Source organism: Macrotis lagotis, chromosome 1 (genome assembly GCF_037893015.1).
Source record: "Macrotis lagotis isolate mMagLag1 chromosome 1, bilby.v1.9.chrom.fasta, whole genome shotgun sequence".
NCBI lineage: Eukaryota > Metazoa > Chordata > Mammalia > Peramelemorphia > Peramelidae > Macrotis > Macrotis lagotis.
Window position 1 is genome coordinate 677,785,967 of NC_133658.1, and position 19,487 is coordinate 677,805,453.

General features: G+C 34.6%; 1 protein-coding gene across 5 annotated transcripts in view; it reads left to right on the forward strand.

The window, feature by feature from the left end:
• The window catches only part of PDE1A (phosphodiesterase 1A), a 353,702-nt gene that overhangs the window by 282,906 nt on the left and 51,309 nt on the right, over positions 1-19,487 (forward strand). For all 5 annotated transcript variants that reach the window (XR_012474224.1, XM_074215560.1, XM_074215561.1 and 2 more), the window contains exons 11-12: positions 6,946-7,027; positions 16,225-16,345. Coding sequence is in view for 4 of the 5 variants with exons in the window: in XM_074215560.1 (XP_074071661.1) it covers positions 6,946-7,027; positions 16,225-16,345 (203 nt within the window). In the remaining variant the exon portion in view is untranslated. The remainder of the gene's footprint in view (positions 1-6,945; positions 7,028-16,224; positions 16,346-19,487) is intronic.

The window sequence follows — 19,487 nt, forward strand, 5'->3', positions numbered from 1 at the left end:
ATTTCTATGAAGCAATTTAAAGATGGCAGATGGGATGGGGTAAAGAGCACTCTTTGAACTTGAACACAGAAAACTTGATTTCAACTGATAGTTCTAACACTTGCAAATTGTGGGATCCTGACAAATCATTTCACCTCACTAACCTTGTTTTCCTTATTTATAAAAATATAGATAATGATACTCAATACTTGTACTATATCTTTCAAGTATGTTATGAAAATTAAGAGATATAATATATGAAGTACTCTGTGTCTATAGAGCCCTCTGTAAAGGTCAGCAATTAACCATTCTTTTGATGTTTCACATAGAACCTTAGGGTACTGTTAAAATAATCGAAATTGTGCTCACACAAAGAATTTATGACAAGACTATTCTATTAGCATTGCCCTCAGCTCCCATGCTAACTAAGAGTGCTTATCATCCAACTTCCAAATATTTAAAAATAAAAACACAGTAACAAAAACAAGCCTTTCAAATAGGACTTCTTAGTAAAAGAATGATCATTTCTAGATACTTGGCATATCTGGAAGACTTTTAAATTCTACAGATATTTTTAAAATATGACTCAAAGAGCTAATGGGGAAAAGCATCATAGGTCAATACTTGCAAAGAAAAATGTCATGTCCCTTTGATGTTTTTGATGGTCAATGTAAAATAGAATGTGAACTTTAGAAAAAATGGTCATGTTATAATCAGAGAATGGTCACGTACCACCTCACACCTCTAAGACTGGCCAATATGACCAGAAAAGATAATGATCATTGTTGGAAGGGTTATAAGGGAAATCTGGGACACTATTGCATTGTTGGTAGAGCTGTGAATTCATCCAACCTTTCTGGAAAGCAATTTGGAACTATGCCTAAAGGGAAACAAAAATGTACATACCCTTTGATTCAGCAATACCACTATTGGGTCTATACCCTGAAGAGATGATGGAAAAGGGTAAAAATATCACCTGTACAAAAATATTCATAGCAGCCCTGTTTGTGGTGACAAAAAAATTGGAAATCAAGTAAATGTCCTTCAATTGGGGAATGGCTTAGCAAACTGTGGTATATGTATGTCATGGAACACTATTGTTCTATTAGAAACCAGGAGGGAGGGGATTTCAGGGAAGCCTGGAGGGATTTGCATGAACTGATTCTGAGTGAGATGAGCAGAACCAGAAAAACCCTGTACACCCTAACAGTGATATGTGGGTGATGATCAACCTTGATGGACTCGCTCATTCCATCAGTGCAACAATCAGGGACAATTTGGGGCTGTCTACAATGGAGAATACCATCTGTATCCAGAGAAAGAACTGTGGAGTTTGAACAAAGACCAAGGACTATTAACTTTAATTTAGAAAAAAACTGATATCTCATTGTCTGATTTTGCTACCTCTTATACTTTATGTTTCTTCCTTAAGGATATGATTTCTCTCTCATCACATTCAATTTGAATCAATGTATACCATGGAAACAATGTAAAGACTGGCAAACTGCCTTCTGTGGGGGGTAGGGGAGGGAAGTAAGATTAGGGGAAAAATTGTAAAATTCCAAAACAAAATAATTGCACACCAATTTTCCTCAATGTTCTACTGAAAATATTGGTAGATTTAGTATTTGTTCAATAGGTTTATTGCCTTAAGTTACAGATACCCAAGAGTGGTAATTCAGGCAATTTGATTCAATGAGTATCTAAGTACCTATTAGCGAAAGGCACAGTACTAATTTAATCTAGATATAGGAAAAGCAAAAGAGAAATAATTCCTGCTTTGAAGGGGCTTATGCTTTACTTTGGAGCTTCAACATATGCTCATATAAGAACTCACAAAATAGAAGTAATTTCAAGAGGAAGAAGTGAAGAACACTATATGTTGAAATCAAAAAGGACCTTATATAGCATCTGAGCTCAAGGCAGAGACAAATTAGCCTTAACAGCAAAGCTCCAACACCAACAAAATTCTAACTCATGCTTTTGTAGGATTTAATTTCATGAGGAGTAAAGCAAGATAATCTCCAATAAGAATTGTGAGGAAGATGGGGGGAGACTGGGTCTTCATAAATCAGTTCTGTTTTAACCAATATCCAATCCAGTCTGTTGTGTAGTCTATGTATATATCCAATAGGCTCTGTTTTACAACTCATAATAAAAAAAATGCCTTCCCAGAGAGGAAACAAATGTTGATTAAATTTGTAGAATTTGAATAAAGCATCTTCAGTTTTGATAGGTATCCTTTGAAGTCAGAATGAAATTTGTAGGAACAGATGATTCACTTGCCCAATTTAAATCCAAATTTGTTCTGAAATTCAAAGGTTCAATCATTTTGGAATCTGACTTGAGGAAACAGCTGATGGAGAAGTGGACAGACCTACTTGACCATTTACCTATATCACAGAGCAAAGCTCTTTCCAGAGTAATTCATTTGTCTTTGCCCACTGAAAAATCAAGGCCTGATAACTTATCCCAGTGATTACATTTAGCTCAAAGAATACTGAAATAGACATAATAACAAAACTAAGAATGTTCTGGAAAAGAAATCTGGGGAATATTTGTTTCTATTTATCTTTTTTGATTTGGCAAACTATGCTGACAAGATTCTGAAACAACCAGGCACTTCAGTTAATGCAAAAAACTTTAATTTATTGATAATTTCTATCATATCACTCTCTTTGACACTATTTATACACAATGGAGAGGGTATATATTGCATTATTCCATCGGCTATTTTGTGTATTCAGGACACAAAAAAAGCTTCAAAAAAATTGTTTGGAAAGAGGCTTGACAATAACAATTGAAAATTTAACTCATTTGGAAAAGCAAGGCAGAAAAATTATTTTAGCCTAAACATATCCACTAGCAGACCCTACATTAATCTCTAAGGCATATCTAGAATCTGAACCACATAGTAGTTCTAAATAAGCCTCTGTTTTCCCATGGAAACAATTCTATAATTGGAGGTTGAAGCATTAGCATTAAATAAATCATAAGTATAATCAAAAATATATCATAAAAGAAAATACATATAGTAGATAGTGCACCACCCTGGAGTCAGGAGGATCTGAATTCAAATTCGACCTCAGACCCTTAATAATTTCCTAGCTGTGTGACCTTTTGCAAGTCACTTAGCCCCATTGCCTTGCAAGAACCAGAAAAACAAAAAAGAAGAAAAGAAAAGAGAAAGTATACAATTATCAACCTACCAAAATAATGCCAATCCAAGGCAGAACATCAGCTATGTCTTAAAAGACAAGCAAATGGTTCTGGGACATGCACAGTGGTGGAGAAGACCTAGAAATTTTCAAATTATATTTTTGTTATTGCTGTGTCCTTTTCCTAACCAAGAGAGTTGGTGGTCTGACTTGGGTTAAAGTAATTACTTCCCTATCTTAGTTTTCTAAAACTTTCTAGCAGAGATCGATCTTCAGCTTGTTGCAATGTTCTAGAGAGAATTAATGCAAAGATAATTGAAGGAGATAGGCTGAATATCTTGGAAGATACTATTCAACTCTAAATCTGTATAATAATTTTAGCAGTATAATTAAACTCTGAGTTTTTAAAAATATATACCTTTTCCTACATTCATTTATGCAAATCATCCTCCATGCCAAGAATATACTCTTATTTGCTTTCTACCACAAGAAAATCTTCCCAGTTCTATTATCTTGGAGATGCAGCATAGTAATATGGAATTTATATTTGAATTGAAGCCAGGAGAAACTTGAGTTTGACCTTGGTCCCAATGCTTTACTATGTAACCCTGGGTGAATCACTTTGAATCTGTAATATAGAGGAATGATCTTTGTGTAACAATTCAAAGGGTTATATAATTATAACATAAACCTAAAAGTTCTTTTATAAATGCAAGTTTTTATTATCATAAATTTCTTGAGGACAAGTACTAATTTGTTTTCCAACTTCATATTTCCATATTTGTTGAATTGTAGATATATATCAATGCATATATGTATATATTTATACACAGAGGTATATACATATATACATATATTTATCACAGTCTTTGATAATACAAATAATATATAATGCCAATATTCATCAAAGAAATTTACAATTCTAAGTAAAAGTAAGTCAATTCAGCGGAGGTTTATTAATTTAAGAAGGTTATCATCCCAGGTCTTGAGTGTATAAAAAAGAAAACGAGAGTCCCCCAGAGAGCTTATAGACTCATGGAAAATGTGACATGTAGCAAATGACAAACAGACAAATGTGATCAGGTTAAAAGTTGAATTTGGATAAATTGCTTTAAGGAAGGAGAAAAGATTTATATATAGATAACTGAAGATGGTTTCATGGCTAGGGTAAATCCTAAATTAAGACATGAAAGAAAAGAAAAATTTCAATACAAAGCAAATGGTCAAGGAGAAGATATAATAGGAAAGAAAAGCCAATATGGCATCAATGCACTGAAAAAGCATAAAACTAAGTCTTCCATATATATCATTTTTAAAATGTTATTATGCTAACTGTAATAGAATAGATAGCTAGATTTGGGAGGAACTTTAGAATTCCAACTTCCTCATTTTTCTGATGTAGAAACTGAGGCCTGGAGAGGTTAAATGATATGACTTCTTTTTTATTCTTTTTTTTTTTTTGCTTTTTTGCAAGGCAATGGGGTTAAGGGACTTGCCCAAGGTCACACAGCTAGGTAATTATTAAGTGGCTGAGACTGGATTTGAACTCCAGGGCCATTAATTTTCCCTTCAACATTTCATTCATTCTCCATTTATACAAAACTGGTGTTGTTCTTCAGGTTTCATATTTTAAACACACACACACACACACACACACACACACACACACAGCAGGGAATATTAAATTCTGTTAAGACAGAGTTTAACACTTTTTCTACTGCTATAAGGGCACTTTTTTGAAGTCATAAAAACATGGAAAGCATAGTCTCTAAAAAGAGCTTCAAGCTATTTATTACAGAATTACAATTCTTACAGATACAAGACAGTGTTATAAGTTAGCTTGTTGTTGGATAGAATCAATAGAACAAATAAATAATACAGGTAAGGATTGACCAGTAGGTTGTAATTAGACAACATCTCCTGAATGGAGTCATATTTATACTAAATAAAGAAAAACTGGGAACGTTTTAATGAATTTTTTCACCTAGACATTGTATAATTTATTTTTAAGATGTCACTTTGGCCTCAAGTTAATTCTTAATCAAACACATGTCCAGCACACAGTTTAATGAACAACAAAATAAATTCAACACATGACTCTGAACTCTTATTTCATATTAATGCAGACCAAAGCTGGGTTTATTGGAAAACATCAAGGAGAAGGTAGTTTGACCTTGGCGGTTTCTAGTCTCTTCTAAATGTGTTCTTTTCCCCTTTTTCTCTATACTCTCTTCCCCAAAGTTCTAAACTCTCAAATCCCCAGACCCCTTGCCCAAAGGAATGTAAATTTGGATCACTGAAACTTGCAGTCATCACTGAATGGGTGTTGCCTCAGTCAAACTGAGAAGTGTTAAAGACCTTAACTGAAAAAGGTCTCCCACTTGCATCCTGGCCATCTCCAGTCTTCCTAATTTATATCTTGCTACTGGACCCAGATGGCTCCAGAGGAGAAAGTGAAGCTGGTGACTTTTGTACAGCTCCCCCTCACTCCACTCCAATTCACCTGCAAATCAAGACACCACCTCCCTAATGCCATAGTCCCAAACAACGATCTTGAACAAAGTAGATGAAAGTGTTCCCTCTCCTAGGACTATTTACATTTCTAAAAGTCATCCCAATGATAAGATAAATAAAATCTTCCAGTGAAACTTTAGGTTTTAAAGTTTGTGGAGAAGAATATATGTAAGTATGTCTGTATGAATATATGCATACTTATCTAGTTTATTGTAGGACAGACTGACATTCTTGGTACTGATGAAATCACCTGCCTATTCTACATTTTTCTGTCAAAGCCAAGGCTCTGAATTTTTGGAAGGGGTCTCCTACCTATGATTGCATCACTTTAGAGACCTCCCAGGGTAGAAAATCCTCTAGCATATTATTCATATCTTATAGTTTTAGAGGTTAATTAATTTGCATTGACCATTCAATAAATATGAAAGTAAGACTTGAGCCCAGTTTCTCTTGACTTTTCACTGTATCCTATTTCCATTCTTGTCTGAATCATATCCCATAGCAAAACTACTACCTAGAAGCCTGTTGAATATCTAAAAATAAGGGCATTTTTTTACATTTTGATACTATGACTTACTGATATGTTATTGTCTTTTTATCCATTCAGTATATATCTATTCATGATATATTCATATTTAGGTAAGCATACATATGAATATGTATACACAGGTACAGATATGTATGGTAGTATATATAGCTATTATGTATACATGTGTAAATATCTAGATATAGATTATATATGTGTGTGTATTCCTATATGCAGTTATACATATATGCTTGTTTTTTTCTCCTTTACAACAGATGTGGTAGGAATTATTTCATTATTTGTAATTGTATCTCCTAGCACATAGTAGATACTTAAGAAATACAGGTTGATTCACAAAAGACAGAAAGATGCAGTGTCCATTAGCAGTACGACTAAATGGACATCAGATTCAATAGTATACTGAGATATATTACATAGTGGCTTGGAAGAGTCTTAGATGGTTAAGATCTATCTCACCACAGTCAGGAAGGAAGATTACTTAGCCAATATTTTAAAGAACTAAGAATGCTGATGCTGCTTTCTTCTTTTCCCTTTTTCCCAAAAGGAATTTGAAAAAAAGGCACCAACGTTATCTCTTTGCCCTGCACCTAGTTGTGATTACTAAAAATATAATGAATGGTATGTCATTTCAGATATGGTCTAACCATGAGCAAGAAACAAGCATTTTAGGGTTTCTTTCCCTTTTAATATACCATATAAGGATTGCTCCTGAATATTTCTGTGCTGATGAGATTTCTTTTTCTACAGGGAGACAAGGAAGCTGAGTTAGGCCTTCCCTTTTCCCCACTTTGTGATCGCAAATCTACTCTGGTGGCCCAGTCACAAATAGGTAATGTTGAAAAATGGTGGTAGGTGACAGTGGCAGTATGTGTGTGTGTGTGTGTGTGTGTGTGTGTGTGTGTGTGTGTGTGTGTGTGTGTGCTTTATGATTGCGAAATCAGTTCTGGTGGCCCAGTGACAAAGAGATAATATTGAAAAATGGTGGTAGGTGACAAAGGCAGTGTGTATATATGTGTTTATGTGCTTTTATTTTAAAATCAAATTCTGTAAAATGTAATTATATGCATAAAGAAATCTTGAAAACCTAGATAAATTTCATGAAAATACTTCTAATACACTCATATCTTATATGTGTTTTGAAACCTAAAAACTTTAAAAATGATAAATATGTTATCTATCACATGTAATTAGCAATGTGTTCATCCTACACTGAATGTTCTTAATATTTCTCTAATTTATATTTACTGAATCAGATTTTTTTTATTATATTTTTCCTAAAACAAATCCTCTAAACAAAATTCTTTGAAAGGCAAATTTATTCCAAAAGGTAGCTGAACCTTTGTATACCATTTTTTGGGTAGAGATTACATCTCCTGAATTTGTTTGTTTTAATGTAGGATGAACAAATTAATTGCCAGACTTTGGGTGTTCCCTCTATATCTGGAGGCTTGTCTATATGTGATAGGTTCCCAGTGGTACCTTTGAGAGTTACTTGATCCTGGAGACAAGTCCAAAGTCTAGACAAAGGAACAGGAAGAGGGGGATGGGGGGAGAAGACAGAAAAAAAGGGAAATGGAAAAAAGAAAGAAAAGGACACACATACACAAAACAAAGAAGCAAGAAATAGAAGAAGAGGGAAGGGTACTTATGGTTCACTAGCCTGGAAGATCATGGTCCCAAGTTCCAACGCTAATTAATCATATGACTTTACATAAGTTCTTTTACCTCTTTGGTTTTCAGCTTCTTCATTAATAAAAAATAAATGATAGCCATGTTCTGTCCAAGCATTAAAGGTCTATGTTTCTCTGTTGAGGTGAGGGTACAGTTCTATCAATCAAGATCTCAGTAACATTCGCACCAATCTCTTGTTTATGACATCACTTGTTTCTCCTCTACCTCAGGTTCTAATTTGGAAGAAGGTATCAGACCTAATTAAATTCATCTGCTTTCTTCAAACCTTTCTAAGTAACAACATAGCACACCTAGAAAATCAATGAAATAACTATGGCAGTACATTGCAAATATGATCCGTGGTCTTAAGTAAAAACCTGGGAGCAATTGATAATGGATCAAGACATCAGATACAATATTTGAACTGGTTTATTCTGAAGTTTCTTTTTGTGTAGACTAGATTAAGGATCTATTACCCCTCTATGTAAGGGAAATCCAGTTTTAATAAATAACTAAAATGAATTTGATTGTCTGGCAAGCATGCCTGGCAAATTAACAATTTTACTTTCCAGGGGTGATTGATGAGAATATTTAATGATGGAAAGGACTCAAGAGGTCATCTGTTAAACATGTTCATTTTCAAGGGAATCAAGAGAACAAGCAATATTAATATTATCCCCATTTTACTGATGATGAAACTGAAGCAGATAAGTATCTGAATTCACATTTAGACTCGGGTTATCCTGACTCTACTAGAGCTCCATCTACTATTCCACCTTTCTGCCACCTCTTCGAAAGGAGGGCAATGAGATTCAGAGAGAGGTTAAGTGAATTTCTCAAGGTTATTTGAGTAGTGAGTAGTTAAACTATATTGAACCCAAGTCTTTTGAGTCAAGGTTCTGAACTCTTTTCATGGAACTATACTGTCTTTGTGTTAATTCAATGTAATACTTAACTTTATATTCCAAAAACTCTAATCAGGATTAAAGCTTTAGTGTTGGAAGGGGCCTTAGTATCCATCTAGTCCAATCTCATGCTTTTATAGAAAAGGTACTAATGGTCAGATAGGATAAATGACTTACCCCAGGTCATAAAGATATACTGTGAATCTCAGTTTGAACTCAAATCCTTTCACCTAAAGGCACTGCAATTTTCACCAACATTAAATCAGTCTATGATTTAGTAAATAAATTCTAGAGTTGTCTTAGCCATACAGAGTCTAAGTGAGGAGCTTAAGGTCATATAAAATATACTGCTTTGAAGATCCATACTCTAATCATTATTACAGTGCCTCTGTAGAGAAACCTAAAAAGAACTGCACATCAATCAAAAAAAATCATCAAGCTTTTATTAAGAAACTACTGAGTGAAAGCACTGTGCTAGGCTTTGAGCATTCTCAGAATGAATAAATGAAACAATTCCTACATATGACCAAATAGCTTTTCTTTGAAATAGAGGAGATGCAGTAATTATAATTTAGCATTTTTAATTTTAAAAACACATTAATGCATATAATTATTGAAACAGATCCCTAAAATGTAACTTATACAGATGCTCTAAATAATGATTCAGGGATATGGCAATTTTACACACTGCACATAAGATCTTATATTCAGTACCACCAGGCAGATTTTTTTTGGTACTCCAAAAGTCAATCTGTTTGCTCTTGAGTGTATTCAAAGTGTCAGGAGCTCTGGGTTAAAGAACTATAATTCTCTTTTGTTCTTTAATGGATCAATTGACATCTGTGCAGAGTTTGAAATGGGCTGCTGTCTCATGTTCTTCCTATATTTGAGTGATAAGTGTTCAGTAAAGACTGGTGCCCTCATTTTCTAACTGTGTCAACTTCTCCATTGATGAGCATTTGAACATATATAAAACATATTTCCATACTGACATTTCCCAACTATATGACAAATGCTGTCTCCCAGAGATATTACCATTCTCCCTCCTGATAAAACAAGACCCTCCTAACACACTACCAAATAACATTTGGCATCCATAGAATAGTAAACAGTGACTTGAAATATTAGTTAATTGACAGAAAGTTCAAGCTGCTAAGGTTGAATTTGGGAGAGTAGGAAATGGTTGCTTTCCAGTCACATGGGAAAGAAGCATCACCATATATTGGTGTTTCAACATCAGCATTTGCTAAATTATTTACTCTTCTCAATGGAAAGCAAAGTACTTGGTACAGAAGTCAAGGAAAACTTGTTTCTGTTTCAGTTAAGATTAAATATGCATTCAAAAATAATTTCAGAAAATGATGGAGTAAAATCCAGGGACTCAACTAAGCTCTCCTAAATCCCCCCCCCCCAAAAAAAACTTTGAAAATAACACCTCAAAAAGAATTCTAGAGCAACAGAATTAACAGCAGAATAGGTGAAACAAATTTTCCAGTTGAAGACAACTTAGTTTAAAACAAAATATCCGTCTCATTAGGATAAGAGTAGAGCACAGTCGAGCACAGTCCAGAATAGACCAGGTCTAGCAGCCCCACTCCAATACAATCCTCCACCACAGCGAGCCAGCAGCAATTCTTGGAGGTGACTGAATCTACAATGTTGGCTTCTGAGCTCTCAGGTCACAGATGGGAAGGGGGATCAGGTAACCGGTCAGAAGATTATAAGGAATCCTTTGCTGGCACAGAGTCAAAACTTTGTTGCACTACACATACCATTCTAGGTCATAGTCCCTGAATAAGGATGAAGAGAAGGAATACCAACACACTACAACCAATGACCATAGAGGAACAGGGGCCTTGGTCACAGTTCCAGGGTAGAAAAGAGTGTTTGTATTCACTCACACACCAGGAACAGACCAAGAGAGTATTAAACACCTCTCTTTAGATCATATCACCTTGGAAGAACTTAGAACTTGAAAGATGCCAGAACTAGCTCTGAAAAAAGTATAATGAAAAGCCTGAAGCTTGGGAGAATACCCCAACTACCCTGAGAGTAGAGCCCAGTTTAAAGAAAAAGTCAAAAGTCAAAAAATGGGAAAATGAGTAAACAATAAAAGAATCTAACTATAGGAAGTTACTATGGTGACAGGGAAAATCTAAACTAACTCAGGAAAAGATAACAATGACAAAACAGTTAAAGTCAAAGCCTGGAAGGAAATGGGAATTAATCCCAAGTCCAAAAGGAATTCCTGGAAGAGTTCAAAAGGGATTTTAAAAATCAAATTGGAGAGGTAGATGAAAAATTGGGAAAAGAAATGGGAGGGATAAAGAAATTCATGAAAAAAGTCAACAGTTTGTTAAAGGAGGCATAAAATATATTGAAGAAAATACCTTAAAAACAGAATAACTCTGCTTGAAAAGGGAAAAAAAGGCATTAAAAAATCCCCTGAAGAGAACACTTTAAAAGTAGAATTGGCCAAATGGAAAAAGAGGCACAAAAATTCACTGAAGAAAACTCTTAAAAGGACTGACCAAATAGAAAAGCTCACTGAATAATATAATTCCTTAAAAATTATGATTAGGCAAGTGAAACCTTATGACTCCAAGACATAAAGGAGCAAAATAAAATTGAAAGAATGAAAGAGATAGAAGAAAATGTGAAATATCTAACTGGAAAAACAACTCATCTGAAAAATACATCAAGAAGAGATAATTTTAAAATTATTAGACTACCTGAAAGTCATGTTCAAAAATAGAGCTTAAACATCATCCTTCAAGAAATCATTAAGGAAAACTAACCTGATAACCCATAACCGGAGGGTAAAATAGAAACTGAAAGAATCCAACAATAACTTCCTAATGTTATAGCCAAGTTCTAGAACCCTTGGATCATGGAAAAAATATTACAACCAACTAGAAAGAAATCAAATATTGTAGAGTCACACTAAGGATAACATAATATTTAGCAGCTTCAACATTAAAGGAGCAAAGAGTTTAGAATATGATATTCTGGAGAGCAAAGGAGCTAAGATTTTAACCAGGACTCACGTATTAGGCAAAAATGAGTTTCATCCTACTGGGGAAATATGGATATTTAATGAAACAGAGGACTTACAAGAATTGCTGATGAAAAAAACAACTAGATTTTAGAGAAGCATAAAAAAGGTAAACAGGAAAAATAAATTATAAGAAATTCAATAAGTTTAAAATATTCACACATGGCAAGATATTTGTAAATCCTAAGAACTTGAGCATTATTAAAACAGTTACAAGGAATATATATATATATATATATATATATATATATATATATATATATATGGCACAAGTGTAATTTGACTTTGATGAGATGATATTAAAAAAATTAAAAATGGGTGAGAAGAATGCACAGGGAAAAGAGGGGAGACCAAAATGGGCTTATGTCTAAAAAATAAAATTAAGAGATATGAAAAAGAGAGGCACCAAGAAAAGGTGAAATGAATAAGTAGGTAGAAAGAAATTATCTCACATAAGAGACACATGAAAGGGTTTTTACTATGGAGAGGGAACTGAGGTAAGGGATAACAGGCAACACTCACACATTACTTTTCATTATATATGACTCAAGAAAATAAATACATACACAATTGAATATAGAATATATCTTATCCTACAGAGAAGTAGAAGGATAAGGGGGATAAAAGAAGGGAATAGGTGATAGAAAAGGCGGTGAATTGAGGGAGGCAGTAGTCAAGAAGCAAACTACTCTTGAGGGAGGACAAGTGGAAGGAGAGAAAGAAGGATAAATGAAAAATTAGAATAGAAGAAAATAGTCATCAGTTTTGTGGGAAATTTTTTACAGCCAAATTCCCTGATAATGGCCTCATTTCTCAGAGAACTGAGTCAAATTTATAAAAATATGTCATTCCCCAATTGATTAATTGGGATAAAGGATATGAATAGGCAGCTTTCAGATGAAGGAATCAAAGTTATCTATAATCATATAAAAATACTCCAAACCACTTTTGATTAGAAAAATTCAAATCAAACAACTTTGAGGTGCTCTTTCTCACCAACCAGAGTGACTAACATAACAGAAAGAGATAAAGACAAATGTCAGAAGGGAGGTAGGAAAATTAGAACAGTAAAGCATTGTTGGTGGAATTGTGATCAAAGCAATTTAGAGAGCAATTTGAAACTTTGTTCAAAGGGCTATAAAACTGTGCAAACCCTTTGATCCAGTAATACCACTACTATATCCCAAAGAGATTTTTTTAAAGAAATCAAACCCATATGTACAAAAATATTTATACCAACTTTTTTGTTATGGCAAAGAATTAGAAATTAAGCAAATAACCATCAATTAGAGAATGACTGAACAAATATGATTGTGATGGAATAGTATTATGCTATGAGTAAGGATGAGCAGGATGCTTTCAGAAAAACTGGAAAGACTTATATGAACTAATTCAAAGTGAAGTGAGAAGAATCCAGAGTACAGTGTACACAGTAACAGCAATTATATAATGATCAATTGTGAGCAATTTAGCTATTCTCAACAATACAACAATCCAAGACAATTGCAAAGGTCTCATGATGAACAATGTTCTTTCTCCACCTCCAGGAAAAACAAAGCTGAATGCAGATCAAAGCAAACTTTTTTTTACTTTTATCTTTCTTAGGGGATCTTTTGGTCCTTTTTTTAATAGCATGACTAATATGTAAATATGTTTTTATGACTGCATATATATATAACCTCTATTAATTTGTTTTCCCTCTCAATGAGTGGGGTGGGAGAGAGGAAGAGAGTTTGGAACTCAAATTTTTCAAAAATGAATGTTAAAATTGTTTTTATATGTAATTGGGAAAAAATAAAATATTTTATAAAAGAACAAAAATAATTGTAGTATCTTATTAAAAAATAATGGTATTAAATTGGGAAAAAAATAAAATATTTTATGAAAGAACAAAAATAATCATAGTATGATATTCAATTGGATCTGAAGGGGACTTTAAAGGGATGGTTTAAAGTGTAAGAGTCTCTAACAGAAGCTCCCACTGAAGAAGAGGTTTTGGATGCCATTAGTTCCTGACATGTGGCAAAGCACCTGGTGCTGATTCTATTCCAGCTGAGATCTACAAAGTTGGGGTCCATGGCTGAAACAAAAACTGACTGAAATTTTCCGGGTTATGTGACAAGAAGGAATTCAAAGATGCCTCCATCATCCATCTCTACAAAGGTAAAATAGACAGATTGTCCTATGACAACCACAGGGGTATTCTCTTTTAGTCATTAATGATAAGAGACCTTCTCAATAGGTTGATCCTTCATCTAGAAGATGGCACCTCCCTGAGAGCCAGTGTGGCTTCAGAAAGGGTTGAGGAATGATATGGTGTTTACTGCCTGACAACCCCAGGATAAATGCCAGGAGAAGAATAGAGGTCTATATACAATGTTTATAGATCTGAACAAGACATTTGGTACCATAAATCATGGGGTTTTATGGAATATTAAGTCAAAATTTGGTTGCCCAGAGAAGTTCATCAGTATTGTACAGCAATTTCATGACATTACACTAACCTGGGTTCTGAATAATGAATGATGCTCTCATGATTTCCTGGTCACCATTGGTGTGAGATACAACAAAGCATGGATCTATTCTCTGCCACTTGTGCTAATTTTGTCCTGATAATTACCAAGAAAACCCAGGTGCTCTATCAGCCAGTACCACACCATCCATATGTGAACCATTGATTACAGTAAATGGAGAAGTTTTGAGTACTGTGGACAAGTTCACCTACCTTGGCAGTGTACTTTCCAAGGAGATATACATTTACAATGAGGTTGACATTCACATGGTCAGAGCTAGCTCAGTATCTGGGAGGCTCCAAAAGAGTGTGCGTGAGAGAGAAGAGACTACCAGACTGAAAGTCTACAGAGCTGTTGTATTGACCTCATTGCTATATGCCTGTGAAACCTGGATAGTCTGCCAGTGCCATGTCAGGAAACTGAATCACTTCCATTTAAATTGTCTTAGAAAGATTCTGAAGATCACCTGGCAGGAGAAGATACCAGACACTGAGGTCCTTCCTTGAGCTATGCTAGCTAATGCCTAGCATTCCAACATTACTACAGAGAACATAACTTATGATGGGCTTGGACATGTTGTTAGAATGCCAGAAGTACACTTCCAAAAATACTATTTTAATGGAGAACTCACATAGGAGAAGCACTCACAAGGGGGTCAGAAGAAGCAATACCAAGACACCCTGAAGGACTCATTGAAGAACTTTAAAATTGACTGTACACTCTGGGAAGCACTTGCACAGGACCACCCAGCATGGCGTGTCCTCATCAGAGAGGCACTGTTTTCTATGAGAAGGGCAAAATTGAAACAGTTCAAAGGAAGCATGTCACATGTAAGTTTAGAGTACCCACCCCAGGTGTTCACATGGACTGTTTGTGCCCAATCTGTGGGTAGAGCATTCCGAGCTCTTAATGGACTGATCAGCCACAGTCAGACACACTGTCATTTGTCTCAAACATGGTGATGTCATTTTGGTCTTCGATAATGGACAAGAGCCAACCAACTAACAGTTGAGTAAAATAAGGCTTAGGGTGTAAGACTTACAGTGGCCACCTAAATATAAGAGCTTGTGGTTAAATTTGTATTTGTTTGTATTTAAAGGTCCTCTGACTCTAGGTCTACCTTGGTTCCCACACCAATTATTACCCCTAATTCTTCAAATTAGATTTTGTTGATAGAGTTGGCAGGAAAGAGATCATTTAATGCAAACTCCATTGATCTGATGTTGCCAAAACAACCACAAGCAGGGATTAAAAATTCAATAAATCGAAGAACGTTTTAGGGGTTAATTAAATGTTTGACTAAATAGTCCTCAAATGATGTCATAAATATCCAAATGACCCTTGGCAGAAAAAAAGACTCCCCATACCTGATCTAATATAATGGGGTCAAATTACAAGATTCAGAGATCACTGATTGATGGATCCTTGCAGACTGAATACAGTTTTAAAATATAATATTATCTATCTTTTAGTGTATTTTTATTAATTTTCTTACATTTTCCCAGTTGAACTTTAATTTGGTTCTGGTTGCACTCAGGGGTGTTGAGGGCCACCTGCAATATGCAGGTCATATGTTTGATGTCACTAGTTTAGTACAAACTCTTCATTTTATAAATGTGGAAACTACAACCCAGAGAGGTTGCATAGCATGCCCAATTCATACAATTATTGACCCAGCTGGGAGAAAAATTCAGGTCTTTTACTCCTGGGTCAATGGTTTATTCCACTGTACCAAAAAAAAATTATTTTGTAGATGAGCACAATAAAGGATCAGTTAATTTGATTCCTATAGTGACATAGGAATCAGAGAAAACTTGTAGATAATTGGTTTTGACATCCAGGAAAGCATAAAACTCAACATCATTTTTTTTCTTCTCCTCAGGTTTCATTGATTTTATAGTAGAACCAACATTTTCTCTTCTCACGGATTCAACAGAGAAAATTGTTATTCCTCTTATAGAGGAAGCCACAAAATCTGAACATTCTACTTTTCCATCAAACAGGTTTGAATTTTTTCCTGTCTTTTCATTGTAAGTTTTATTACATATTAGCATATTACTAGTAATAAGCATAGATTCTAAAGACAAAAAAGGAAAATCTTATGGGACATGTTATATGATATTGCCACCTGGTGGCAATATGGTAAAGCTACAACTGCAAATACAAATTAGCACACACAAGGTTCATTGAATCCAAACCCCCTCCTTTTACAGATGGGGAAACTGAGTCCTAGAGGAAAAATGACTTTCTCTAGTTTGAATAGATAATGAACAAAAACAGAGACTATCTACATCCTTTATTTTTCTATGAGGAGCTAACAAAGAATTGTTTATATTGTTTATATTAAGTATGCATTTTGTGCAGAAGATCAGCAATACACATTGAATAGTTATTACTAAATGTAAAAAATATTTAGTTCATTTTCTCAAATAGAATGAAATTTTATTAATATTACTATAGTACTAAATAAAAACCATCCCTTATCTTCAGTGTTCTGGAATGTATCTGTTCTAAAGGAATTTCCAGGAAGAAAAATAACAAATGAATACAATTTATATCTACATAGTTTTCCTGAATCTCCAAAAGAATCCATATTACTTTAAAAATGGCTAGCATTTGGGGCGGCTAGGTGGTGCAGTGGATAGAACACCGGCCCTGGAGTCAGGAGTACCTGAATTCAAATCCGGTCTCAGACACTTAATAATTACCTAGCTGCGTGGCCTTGGGCAAGCCACTTAACCTCATTGCCCAGCAAAAACAAAAACAAAAACAAACCTAAAAATGGATAGCATTTAAGCTAACACTTAGATAGTGTTTTAAGGATTGCAAAGTGCTTTGCATATGTTATTATTTGAGCCTTACAACAATTCACTGAGAAAGACGCTATTATGATTGTTATTATTGTTGTTGCTATTATTAGTATGGCCATTTTACAGATGAGGAAGTTGAGGCTGAGTGAATCAGTTTCCTTATTTTCCAAAATGAAGGATTTGTACTAGACCAAATGTACTAGACCAGAAATATACCATGCCAGAATTGTTAACGTCTGAGGCGAAATTTGAATTCAGGTCTACCTGACTAAATCCAACATTCTGTCTGCTAGAATATTTATTACCTTAACTGTCTTAAGACATAGCCTATTCAAAATTAAGCTGTTTACATACACACACAAACACCACACACACACACACACACACACACACACACACACAGTCATCCCTATTTTTCCACCTTGTCTGGAAAAACAATCCCTAAGGTTTAAAGTTGCAAGAGAATCTGGTGACCATTTAGCCAGTTAACTTTTACAAAGTGTGGATCACAGAAGACCACATTCTACTGAGGGAAAGTAAGATATGCAAAGATAAGCAAATAAAAGGTAACATCGGGGTTTTGAATTATAAGTCCTCTACCCATTTCATATACATATATATATGCATATATCTTATAGGTATTGTATATATTTATATATATCTTATGGTATTTTACATATAATATATATATATATATATCTTATAGGTAAAGAAAAGGGAATGGTATGTTAGTTTTATATATTCCTACATATTCAATTCATCTAGGAGCTCATCCAGAATTCTAAACTAATGTTCTTTTGGCAAACTCATCTTTAATGGTGGTATTCAAGTGTGTCCAACTTTTTATGACCCTTTTTAGGGTTTTCTTGGCAAATACACTGAAGTGACTTACCATTTCCATCTCAAACTCATTTTACTGAAGGGGAAACTGAGGCAGGGTTAAGTGACTTGCCCAGGGTCAAACATCTAATGTCTGAGGGCAGATTTGAACTCAGGAAGATGTGTCTTCCTGACTCCAGACCAGGCACTTTATCTACTGTGCCATTTTTATTGTGCTGGCTGCCCATTTTAATTGAATATCATTTAAATGAACATTATTATATACCCTATAATAATTTTAAATGTTTAAAATACTCACTTCACAATTCACAGTCTCATTCATTATTCCCTTAATGATAGATATAGGTACTATCCTCTGCCCTGATCAGATCATATCTGGTGTCCTGTGTTCAGTTTGGGGGGGCATATTTTAGCAAGTTCATTGACAAACTAGAATGAGTCTAAAGGAGGAAAGAAGTAAAATAAAGAATATTTAGCTTAGAGAAGTGATTAGGGGTGATCATGATAAAGCATGAATTCCTTTGTTCAAACATCATTACATGGAAAAGGATAAAAAAGTTGTTTTCCTTTTCACCAACAAACAGAACTAGGAACAAGATGAATATTGTCTATAGGCAACATATAAAAAAAAAAATTCCAAATACTTAGTGCTATTCAAAAGTGAAATTAATCAATTCCTAGAATTCCAGTAAAGCCGCACAAATGAAAGCCTCTGAATGAAATACTTGTCAGAATTATTGTAAAGAAACCTCCAGTCCACTTATGGGGTTGGCTTCAATCCTACCTTTCAGCTCTGGGATTTTGTCTGCTATTATAACAAGTCCCACTAGAATATAAGCTCTATGAGGGCAAGAAATGATTTTCTTATTGTCTTCATATCACTCAGCAACTCAGACTTTGCCTGGCATCATAGTTGACATATGTTTGCTGAACTGAATTGTACATTTTCAGAATCAGAGAATGAACCCTCACAGGACAACCAGTCTTCATGAATGGACCTTCCATCAGCAGGACATTGGCCTCTGCCTTCTCTAAAAGTTGATTGGTCTCCTTTGCTTGGTGACCTTCATCACTGCAGCTCTGGGCCACCTGTGATTGACTCCCTACCATTATTTCATCTAACAAATCAACCCTTAAGGATTCTGGAATATTTTAACTGCCAGAGTATAGAGATACCTACATATACTAGACTTTTGAGGAAGGAAAGGGAACCTAACAATAGTGGCCCTATTTTCCTTGCCAATTGCCTTGTGTTATGGAAATTTCTTTCATTCAACAAATATGATAAACACCAGACATTGTCTTAGGTAGGGGGTAGAAAGTCAAAAAATTTAAAAACAGTCCCTTCTCTCAAGGAACTTACTTTCTGTTTGTGGGGAACAATATATATATATATATATAAATATATACACACACACACACACACACACACACACACACACACACACACACACGTGGTTTTTGTTGTTATTCAGGAGTTTCAGCCATGTCCCAC